Below are 12,065 nucleotides of genomic sequence, written 5' to 3' on the forward strand. Positions count from 1 at the left end.
GCACTGCTCTCGAATACTACAAACAGATTTGGTGGAGATGTAGAATTAAACACTTGGAAGCCTGGGATCTTCACACATTCTACTCTTAGGTAAATATGCAGCATCATGACTATAAGAAAAGGTCTTTCTTAGCTATATCTAGCTTTGTGACTATGAATCAAAGTAGAGAAGAGAGTCTAAAGGTCAGAGTCATAAATTTATGAAATTAACAAGGTTCAGATGCTTAAATAAGTACCTTTGTGGATCTAGCTTGAATCCTTGAGCATAGAAGAGCCCTTTCTTATTTTCAGTATTTGCTGCTAGTTGTCTAATGCAACAAAGTCAGCAGAAGACTGACCTCTATAGTTCTTCCGATAAAGCCTTAGAAATGAGCTCCCTCCTTCACCCGTTCTATTTCAGAAGCAGGACGTCAAAGACATCTATCTCACTTTCAAAAAGAATACATATCTTAGCTGTCCCCCAACAGGAGGGCACAGAATGAATCTTGAAGCAACAGAGATTTTATCAACAATTCACCCTCTTGGAAAATGAAGGAAGCTTTGGGAAGTAGCTCCTCTCATCTGCCAGATCTGCCACGGGTCGGACTTGGCAAACCACAGAAACTGCTTTCATTGGTGACAGAACTGCTGAAACCCAACACCGCCAGGGAAGGGAAAAGAGAACTGGACAGAGATCAGGCAGATGGAAAATGAAAGGCAAGAGCAGAAAGCACAGGGAGAATTAACACAAATCTGGACCCAGCTTATTCTCTGCAGAAAAAAGGCAGCCTCAGGTACATTCTCTCCCACCACTGGAGAGCATGGTGCCGTCAGCCCATCCTTCCCCATGTGCAGGAAGAAGGGGTAAACTAGCAGGAGCCTACACAGGAAGTAGGAGAGAGAAGGGGAAGAGAAGGAAAGGTGTGCTGTAGGAGATGGATGGGCATAAGAAACAAAAGTTTGAGAGCTTTTGATCACTAGAAAAGACATGTTTAACAACATGAAAAATAAATACAGATTTAGTTTTAGGCCCTTTCCTGTCCATTAGCCCCTATCATGATGTATACATATTAACCTCTGTGCAGCACCATGCCTCCTCTACAGATTCTCCAAAGCTGAAGAGAAGCTACATTGCTGCACAATACCTTTGCATGTTCATGGAGCACCAGTGGTCCATGTGTTTAACCATGGCAGAGCTCAGGAAGCAAAGTTAGTGGTGGATTATCAAATCTCTAAATACACACCTTTTGATACTATTAAACATTTCTGTTCATCCCCTGGGAGCATTACATAATATATACAATTCAGTTTTGGGGTGCAGAGAAAATAAAAATTACCCAAACAGAAATGCAAGGAATGTGATCTTATTTTTAATTTTGTGGAAGTTATTTGCTAATATTTCCCTGATTATTTCCATCTTTGTTATAGTCATTATTAGTGGAAGCAAGAGACTACTTTCATGACATTAATGGCAATACATTAACTCCAGTAGAAAAAGATTAAGTCTCAAGATGAGATGCTAAAAAATAATTGACTAAAATAACACAAAATCTTTATTTGTTAATTGAAAAACTAATTCCCCCCAACTGTTTGAATGCTTGGTACTTAAAGTTGTAGAGGTGTTTAGTGGTATTGGCAAAAAACCCACAACCCATAAAAATGCAAAAACAAAGTTGTTAACAGTGGCAAACATGTAACTAACTAAGAAATTAATAAAGCTTTAGGTGTCTCAATGTTTCTTTCCCCCAAAATTTCCAGTTACCTAAGGGTTCTGAGAAACATAACTTAAATCAATTAAAAAAAGGGATAAAGTAAATGTCCCATCACCTCACATCATCAATTATATAAAGAATTCCTGGAATATGTAATAAACCTATTTTTATATGATCTCGGGTTTTTTGTTGTACCTGTGGATCAAAAAGAAAGTAAGGACGACCACTCTTCAGTTGAAGTGCAATGTATTCCTCTTGATTCCCAGGTGATGCAGAGAAAAAAATCAAACCATCAGGTTCCTGCGTTCTAAATTTAACTTTAATACCTGGTTAAAAAAAGCAAATGTGGTTAGTGTTAAAAATGGTTCTTATGAATTCTTACAAGTCTTACGAGTCTAATTACAAATGAAAAAAGATTTCTAAAAAACAGCAATAAAATGGTAAACCAAAGTCACGGCATGGAAGCTTTGTTCACCTAAAACCCAGATTAGTCATTGTAGGAGGAATTCCTCTAACCCAGTCTGAGTTAAGCTTTGAGAGACATTCCAGTGATTTCAAAGCTATTACTCACCTGTAAAAGAGTCACAAAATTGTGACTTATGCTGTTAAGTAACCCCTTTCTTAAGAAAATGTAATTCAAATACTAGCATACTGTGCTAATAGTTGATGAATGGGAAGAACCAGAAAAAGATTTAAGCCCAGTTTTGCGTATGGACTTTCACCTCTCCCTTAACATTTCTATCTGTAAAGCAGGAATGATGTTACTACAATAAAGGGTTTCTATGAAGAATAATGGCTTTGTGGTTCCAAAGGAGATATATATATATGATGGCATCTAAGTACAAAAAAAAAACCTGAAAAAGAACAAGTTTTAACAAAAATTGGAAATATCCCAAGGGATAGTTATGAACTATGCTTAATTAAGAACCTTCCAAATCATTATTAATAGTCCTCCATTTGGCTTCTGATAAACTAATAAAGTAAACAGAATACCATTCAAAGAAAAAAAATTGTTTGGTTTTTTTTTTACATTATTTTTACCACAAATAAAATATCAAAGCAAAAAGCTAATGAAACAGCTTGTAAATACTGTTACTGGAATATTGTTGCCCAGAATATAAAGTTACTTAGTAACCATCTAAGGGCACATTAATGAAGCAACTCATAAAATATTGTATATCCCAGTTTTCAGGAACATAATTATAAACAAACAAGTTTTGGATAACCAACATTTTTTATGACCATGATGACTTTCTTTTAAGCTGTTTCCTAGAAAATCTTCTTACAGAAACAAATAACAGTTACAAAATCATATGAAAAATTTGGCACAACTTTTCTAATGTGAAAATCTAGATATCACAGGCTGAGTCTATGGTTAATCCCTGCTTTTATTGTACTATTATTTTGCAATGGGAAATGAAAAGGCAGCAATAGCAACACGTACCTTTTCTCTAATATTCAAAGGYATAATATTGGACAAAGGTTCCACATCTAAAAAGACACTGAAATAATTACTCAGAGGGAACACTGAGTCATGCAAACCTTATTTTTTCAGTATTACATCATATTCTGGTATCTCACAATTTTGACTCAGCCATGTGCTTAAAAAACGTACAACAAAATTTTGAACAGCAATGCTAGATCGTAAGGTAAATCTCAGCATACGTCTCAAATGCAATAGGATGTGATCAATCTATGATGCAACATATGGATACACAGTGAAGTATGTGACACCTCCCCTCTTGGAACGGATAAGAAGAGAGTAACCAAGAATTTCTACAAACTGGATGGGTACCATAAATGATCTGCTTCCCTTGAGTTAGTGTTAATGCAAAGATATCTCCCAGCAGACATCTGACAAGATCAAAGTAAAACATAAACATACCATTTCTAAATTACAGTGTAAATCTATCATCTCCACACTGTATCTTTATTTACCCAAGTGGTCCATCTATTTGCATACCTATCTCCCACCACTTTATGCAATACAAACTGTTATTTCTTTTTCCTTTTTCTTTCCTCTTCCTGCAGTCAAGTCACAATACCCACACCTGATCAACAGCATGGAAGCCAATGTTTTTGGAATTGCCAATCAAATCCCTCCTGCTGGAATATGATTCCTCTTTCACTCTTTTAATTGAGGGGGGACAGGTGGTAAAGGATTGAGCAAAAATAATTCCAGTGTTCACTCATGCTAAAAATAGTTTAATTTGAAAAGAATGTGTTGGAAACTTAGAGTTACGTATGTTGGGTGAGCCATGCAGCTGGAAGAAAGCAGTGAAATGGTTGGTGAAAGGAAGAGAAAACCATATCCCTGTTATATGCAGCAATTTTCCAGAAATATTTTCATGTGTTTTCAATGCTACTTCTTTCATATACACTTCCATGATATTTCAGCCTAAAATGCTTTTTACAGAACGGGGCAATTTAATGTTTTTTACCCAACTCTATCAAACAATTCAGTCTCTTCACACACATTTTCACCATCTTATGTCAGACAGAAAATAATAAGTGATAAAAGTTTTTCATGTAGACAGAATCTATTACAAGAAATTAAAGAATCATAATTCTGATACATATTCATACTAGATAATGCTTGTTAATTACCTCTACCCATAAGAAATATCCTTTGACCCACATTTCCTAATCATGTAGATGTTCTCATGCAATATAATATGATGCGCTCACAGATAAGAAACTTTCTCTCTAGATAATGAAAATCCATCATGCTATTAAAATACCTACAAAAAGCAATTGTACACAACCACACCCAGCAAAGACAGGACCCAGATGATGTATTATGCAAACTAACTTATAAAGATATTTCAGTTGAAAAGTTAACCTGCTTTTTCAAACAATATTCCTACAATTCAGCTTCTTTTCCCCATCCTTCTGAGTTTCATTTTTCCTTTTTAAAGTAAAAAGCTCAAAAAACCAGTAGCCATATTTCAGGAAGAGAGAGAGGGCATAGCTTTGCATAGCTCAGAAATCACCACTATTGCTGTTCTTTAAGGTTCTGTGCATTTCCAATCACAATATGCGCTGGAAAGGATGAGACTGTTGGCCTATAATCCCAGCATTAGAAAGCCCAGTTAATTTAACAAGCTGCCAGTATTTTTGTCAAGCTACCAAAAGACATTTCTGAAGACCAAAGGATTCCTCCTTACACCTAATTTAGGACAGCTGCAAACAAAATAATTGAGTATCTCCAAAAAAACCATTATTGTGCAATGGCAAGTGTTAGAAAATATAAATTAAATGACTCTTTCATAATGATAATATTGCAGTAATTCTTCAAGTTTTGAAATGTTATACAGGAGCCTTCTTTCCTTGCATATTGAAGAAGAGGGTTACAAAAACCTTAACTCCTGCCTCTAGAGCTGCCATAGCCTCATATGAATTAGTGATGAGTCAGGGACTATCGGATAATCTTTCTCATTCGCAGCCTATAAAGCAAATTCTTCTGACTTCATTTGCAACCTATATATTATGCAATTTGGAGAAGGCCTCTACCCCTTTAAGTTCAGGTATCTTTGAAGATCCTCATAGGATAAGAAGTTTGTATAATTTAGCTCCAAATAAGTACTTCCACACTTCAATACTAGCATTTTCCTGTATTTCCAGTACTGACTATAATGGAGAAATCACATATTAAGCAACCTCATCTCTTATAGATAATATTCTGCAAACTTTGCAGGTCAGCTGTGTGAGAAAAAATTAACATCTGTAAAAAATAGCACAGGACACAGGAACAAAATGAACAAACTGAATATATTTGTTGAAGTTGATTGGATTATTTTAAAACCTATTTTTCTTTAATGATAGCAGCATTATACAAGATACAACACAAGCCTTGTCTACAGCAAACATAAAAGACAAAAAAAAAGAACATACTGTAATAAAAGGACAAGTAGATGAAATAATTATTAATAATATTATTAATGTTTCAAAGTATCCCAAAGTGTGTTAGGGTAGATTCTATCCTTCTGTCAGTACCTACATAGTTTAAAGGTTTGCAATAGTGCATTGTGATTAGATTTTTATCCTAGTTTCAGAGATGGCACATCCAGCTTGGTAGAAGAATAAGGATGTAAGTGACCAATATGACATTTTTAAGGTATTAAAACGAGAGGTAATATCAGTATACTATCCTGTGAGTGCATACAGTGTTGAAAGTTCCTTTCATTAATATGCTAATATTAAAACTAAAAAGATATACTATTCCTATAACACTAGATGAGTCAGAAACCAGTTCTTTATCTAATGCAGAAAATGCATATGAAATGATTTTTACACCACCTCTTTACTTCCCTTATAAAAGTATAGCACGTTTAAGAACTTCAGCAACATTTCAGATTCAGATTCACAGCTGGATTCAGATTCTCCTTGTACAACCCAATACAGCTTGCAAGATCTTCATAAAAGTATTAACAGGTAATAATGTGCTCTTGAGAGGCTGACTGCAGTTTTTGCTCACAGCAGACTCACAGAGCACATGGGATTATTTTGAGTTTAGAAGAGCCAGCTGGTAATCAGGGAAAAAAGTATAAATTAGAGCAGCTCCCAAATTAGCATAATATATATATATTCAGTTTATAATTATTCCGGCAAAGAATTTTTCAATTTCATAGCCAAACTGAACAGTTTTGAAAATTCACTGACTAACCCTGAAAATTTTTTTCCATTTTATGCTTGCTAAATAAAAAGCTGAAAATAGGTTTTGATTGACCAAGACACTTTATTCACCCAAACTAAAGAGGTTTTCTGTAGAACATCTTCCAATTTAACTGAATTGAACTTAGTTTAAAAAAAAAAATCAGCATTTCAAAATACTAAAATATTCAAAGTGTTTTGACTTCTTAAAATTTTGGGGGTGAGGAACTGATGGGAGAAAATAGTCAGAGGTGCAAAGTAATTGGAGACATCTCTCAAACATATCTGAGAGATTTCAGCAAAATGGCCTGCTTAAGGCTTCCTGGGTTACCTTCTGGATTAACTTTGTCCCATGAACTCTGCTAAAATACCTGTAATGCACTTTTCTCCAGAAATGGACATTCAGAGGACATTCAAGTGGACATTCTATTCAAAATAGACAAGAAATACAACTTTTTAGAATCATTACATATTTAGATATCCATACAGAAAGCCGATACATATCTTAACATTCCCATGGCACTTTGCCAAAACCTATATATTATTGCATCTAAAGACCTGTCCAAAAGTGAAAAGAACAACCTTATAACTGTATTTTCAACTTTGATGCAGAGAGTAAGAATACAGTTAATTATATTTTCATTTCATAAATATAGCCTGTAACAACCCTTATATGTCAGATTAAAAAGTAAAAATAATAATTAGATACCCTAGCATATCATAAACATTTTCTTTGTGTACCTAGGCAATCATAAAAGGAAAACAATGAACATTGCAGTTGGGAAAAGAAAGCAAGCTGCCTATTTTCTGGAAAATCACAAGGCATTATAAGAAATTAATTTTGTATAATTTGTGAAGCACATGCATTTTCAGTGCAATTTCTCCAAGAAACCCAATTTGTACTACCTGTTTATATTGCTATATACATTGCTGCAAATAATTATATAATTGCATACTCCACCCAAATTAACAGAAAACTGTTGGCAAAGAAACTGATCTTGTTATGTTTACCACAGCCCTTATTTGTGCATAATGCCAACCGAAATTAATAGAAATCATATAGGAAAAGTTTGATTGCAGCATTAGATTCTCAACACTCCTTCAGGATAACAAACTTTAAGCATTTACTTAACATTAAAAGTATGTACAAATGCTTTCACCTAATCAAAGTACATTTACCAACAAAAATTATTAAACAAGTTTTCTTTTTAACTGGGGCAGGGATAGGTGGGGAGTAAAACTCTTTTTGGGTTAACTGAAAATTATTTCAATAATTAATTTAATTCTGGTTTCAGTTAAGCTGTATTTAATGAAACCACAGCATCTTTTATGGTACTATACACTTCCATTGAATGAATATTTACTTGTTATTCGCTCTGTGGGAATGATTCTGCTTGCTACATGTCATCACAATAGCTTAAATGGTACCATTTTAAAATATATTTATGCTACCAAAACACATCTTTTGAAAAAACAAAAAAGGAAGCTTTAGAAAAATGGATCAGGATTTAGAGCCATTTCACATGATGAACAAAGGAATTAGGTGAGAAGAAAGAGCTTGGTGGACACTTTCCTAGACATATTCATGAAGATCCTCTGCTGAATCCACAGAGTTATCACTCTTCAGAAAGAATTTGTGACAGCCTACAGGCTTTTGGGTTTTGTTCAGAGGAGAAGTTCGAAAGTATTCTTCCCCAATCTACCCAATATCTTTTGTTAACTTTGGTACAGGAACAGGTTCCATATTTTGACATTATCTTAATGTATTTCAAAATATCTTTCAAGTTCATCATCACAAACATTAAACTAAGTCAGTAAATGCATTAATTAAGTAAATGCTGTCCATTTTCAAGTTGTTTTCTTTCTAGAAGAAATTTAAAATATATACTTAAAAGACACATACATATGKACATACACACACACACACACACATACACACACACACAGACAAGTCTTCTTTTTCCAAACTGTAACTTGTGTCCAATTCCAGGTCGGCAACTTCTTTTCTTGTATTGGAGATGATATTAAAGCAAATAAGACGCTATAAATCCATTGTTCTTAGAATTAGTAAGGACAAAAATATATATATATTTTGTGAAAGTTTAAGTTGGAGAACCTCAATTTGAAGACTTTTTTTTTAATGTGCTCTTAATACCTCAAACTACCAAAACATCAAGTCAAAYTGAAGGATTGAACAAGCATAAATACAGAACATGATGAATAAATAAAAAGGGGACAAAGTGTAGTATTTTCTGTGTAAACTAACTATCAGGCTAAAACATTAGATTAGAACCTAGTATTTCTTTTACACTAAAATGACTAATTTGATACCTGTTTTTTCTCATTTTGCTTGCTACCCCATTATACCCACTACTGGTAAAACAAACAGGACATTTTAGCTTTAATCTTCTTACTACATAACCCAAATAACTTCAGTCATGTTTGCATTAATGCTGCATTAATCATGTTGTTGCGTATTAATGAGTTTTCAGGCTATGCTAATTACTGTCATAGATTCTGCAGCAGCCCATTAAATATACAAATTACAGAATTAAAGAGCCAGAGCTCTTCATGATTAATCTTTAAATGGAGAAAAACTAATGATGTCTGTACAAAGTTTCTCTCCACTTTTGGCTGACTGCGTCCAATGAACAATCAATTAGAGTATTTGAAGAATAAGAAAATTGCTCATATTAAAAGATTTTTTACGCCGTTATTCTATACAGAAGATGCCTACGTTTCTAAGTTTCTGTCACAGGGACTTCTATAACATATTCCAGTCTTTAAGGCCTTAAGTGTTACACAGGGGTAAAAGCTACAGGATTCTAATTCACTACAACATACCCATAGGAAGCTGCTGTTTCCATATGAATATAGTAAATCAGTCCTTTTAGCAAGGACACCAGGCCTGCTACTCCCTAGTAAGAAAGATTTACAGCAAACCTTGGTGAAAAGAAAGCTAAGATAAGTTTAAAGTCATGTGATAAGGTTTGATGTATTAGTAGCACTTTCTCCCCTCACTTACAGTGAGCTTTTTCAGGAATAGAGTAATACTTMGTGGTTAAATCAAGAGATTCAAAATTAGGAGACCTTGAGTCTGTACCCAGCCATCGACTGAGGTATGTGACCCAAGAGCCATCATTTAAATCCCACATGCCTCCATGTTCCTTTCTGAAGAACGGGGGGCAATACAACCCGTGTAAGGTTCCATAGTTTTTGAAAACTTCCTTCCTGTTTTGTCCAACTTATCTTTAAAAATATATAAAAGTAGCAAAATGCCAACATATGTATTCAGAAAAACTACTCAAGTACCATTCAAAAGTATTCTCTGAATATTGCATGTTATGCAGAACATCACAAGTTTTTGGCAGATTCTGGTTCCATATTAATAGTACTCTGCATATCAATAGCTGCTAACAATTTAGAATTAACTGGGCCATTACAGACATGTCCAGTCAGTTCTTTGTACCCCAGAAAAATAAAAAAATTGTAGTAAATAAATTAAAGAATTTGTAGTTATATAAAGTAGTTCTTTAAAAAAATCCACTCAGAGTAAAGATTGATACTCTCATAGGAAGACACGGGGAAAAAGACTAGCTTGATGGTGAATAAACAATGAAGAGGACACAATACAAGGATATGAGATTGCCTAGGAAAGGGGAGAGAAGAAGCTTCTCAACACCCTCTCAAGACAAACAAGATTGTGTTCAAGGAAACTAAAAGGAAAAAAGTTTAAAACAAAGATGAAACTTTTCATAAGTCACCTGGCAATTTGCTAGTGAAAAGAGAAATGTAATTAAGACAATCTGCAGTGCATTGACACAAAAGGGATCTGAGATTTTAGCAAGACCCAAAAGGCACCAGATATTCTGACTACCCAGATTCATCTAATAAATAAATGAAAACCTCAGAGAAAGATATTTGAGAGATGACAGTGAAATCTGATAGGGAGATGCGGATGATACAATTATCTGTTAGCATTTCCCTTGCATTACAGCCAACATCCAGCTATTTATACAGATATTTAAAGCAATACAATCATTAAAGTAGCTTATTAAGTAAATCTAGGAATAGAATTCAGGAGAACTATCTTCCACTTGTGTGCATTGGSACAACATGCAACACGCATACATCCAAACAGCACTATACTTTTAGAATACAGCTACCAGAGTAGGAATAACAACTGCAGGCTGGAAATATTTCCAGGAGTCAAGACTTGCTTGGGGTAGGGATCAGCTGCAAGTTTGTTTCTGTGTTGCTCCTAATTCTGAAGTGGAATATGAGCAAAGATGAAACATAGGCCAATAGTCTGGTAAGGTTTTCTCTGATATTACTGAACTGAACAAAATTTGAAAAAAAAACTTTACTCGAAAGTGTGGTCTCTCTCAAATAATATCTGTAATTCTTATTTTTATTTATTTATCTTTACTTAGGCTGAAAAATAAAGTCATTTTTTCCAACCATAACCCCTCTTCTCTGACAGCTTCAAGAAATAGCGAGATCCTGTAATAAACGTACTGTAGATCAACAGACTCAGATTCTGTTAGAGAAAGAAGAAAACAGTTTCTGGAATTACAAGTCCTTTATCAGTAATTTCCTGACTTCAAACTTTAATATTTTAAGCTCGGAAATAGAGGCAAGAATTCATCTTAATTTCAAGATAAATTCTTTAGAGAAAGAACTGTATTCTGTTACTTGTATACAAATTAGTGCATAAAAAGTCTTCTCATACAACAAGGGTAAGGTGAGAAATGCTTCTAGGTGTTAATGCAATGCAAATCACAATTACCAGAAATACGATGACAAGAAGGATCACTTCAAAGATTTACAACAGTGCAATCTATAAAAGGTCAACATCACAGAGAAATCAGAAAAATGAGCTAGAGGTCAGTACCTGTAAATAGCAGTTCAAATGTAAGTCTTTATTTAGTATTTCCAGCAGTATTATAAATGTAACACTGCACAGAGAGTAATTTAACTAATCACGGGAAAAGAGTATGACTAGAACACACTAAAATACAAATACATCAAAATTAAAGTCAGTGTAATGATCTGAAACGCAGCAAATTTAGACAACAGTGCACTAGCCAAGGCAGAATCCCATCACACAGCATCAAAGAAGTTGGAAGCACAATAAAGTGGAAATTTTGCAGCAAGTGAAGAAGCTTATTGATTAGACAATGTACATACTGAGAAGAAGAAAAAATAAAATAAGTTAATGAGTATCTTGAGAAATACTATAGGACAAAAATGGAAATGTAACAAAAAGGAGAAAAAAACCCTTTTAGACAGAAATACAACACAAAGCAAACAGCAAAAATCATAAAAATTCAAGTTACAAACTCAGCAACAAATGCTAGTTGTGACAGAACTGCAAGAAAAATCTAACAATATATCCAGGTTAATGCAAAGTTTTAAGGCAGACCAATAAACTGCAACAAATTTGCCAAATGTTAATATTTCAACAAACAAAAAAATAACTGAAAGAAATAAATAATGTTTTCATCTAGTTGTATCTGTGGCAGTATTTCCTGTGACTGTTCTTGACATAAACGACCTTTTTCACAAGAAGCCTAAAGAACTGTTTTTATTTGCAGGAACTAAGTCCACAGAAGGACTTGCATGGAATAATCAGGTGCAAGTTTTACATATAGACAGCAAACTCACTTTTTGCACACTTACAGGAGTGTACACTTGATATACCATGACATAGCTGCTGACA

At 34.2% G+C, this 12,065-nt stretch overlaps 1 protein-coding gene across 1 annotated transcript in view; it reads right to left on the minus strand.

The window, feature by feature from the left end:
- USH2A (usherin) overlaps positions 1 to 12,065 on the minus strand; it is a 408,708-nt gene that overhangs the window by 267,209 nt on the left and 129,434 nt on the right. The window contains exon 21 of the mRNA XM_026088840.1: positions 1,886 to 2,016. Within this exon, the coding sequence (XP_025944625.1) occupies positions 1,886 to 2,016 (131 nt within the window). The remainder of the gene's footprint in view (positions 1 to 1,885; positions 2,017 to 12,065) is intronic.

The sequence above is a fragment of the Apteryx rowi genome, unplaced genomic scaffold (genome assembly GCF_003343035.1).
Source record: "Apteryx rowi isolate R43461 unplaced genomic scaffold, aptRow1 scaffold_79, whole genome shotgun sequence".
Taxonomy (NCBI): Eukaryota; Metazoa; Chordata; class Aves; order Apterygiformes; family Apterygidae; genus Apteryx; species Apteryx rowi.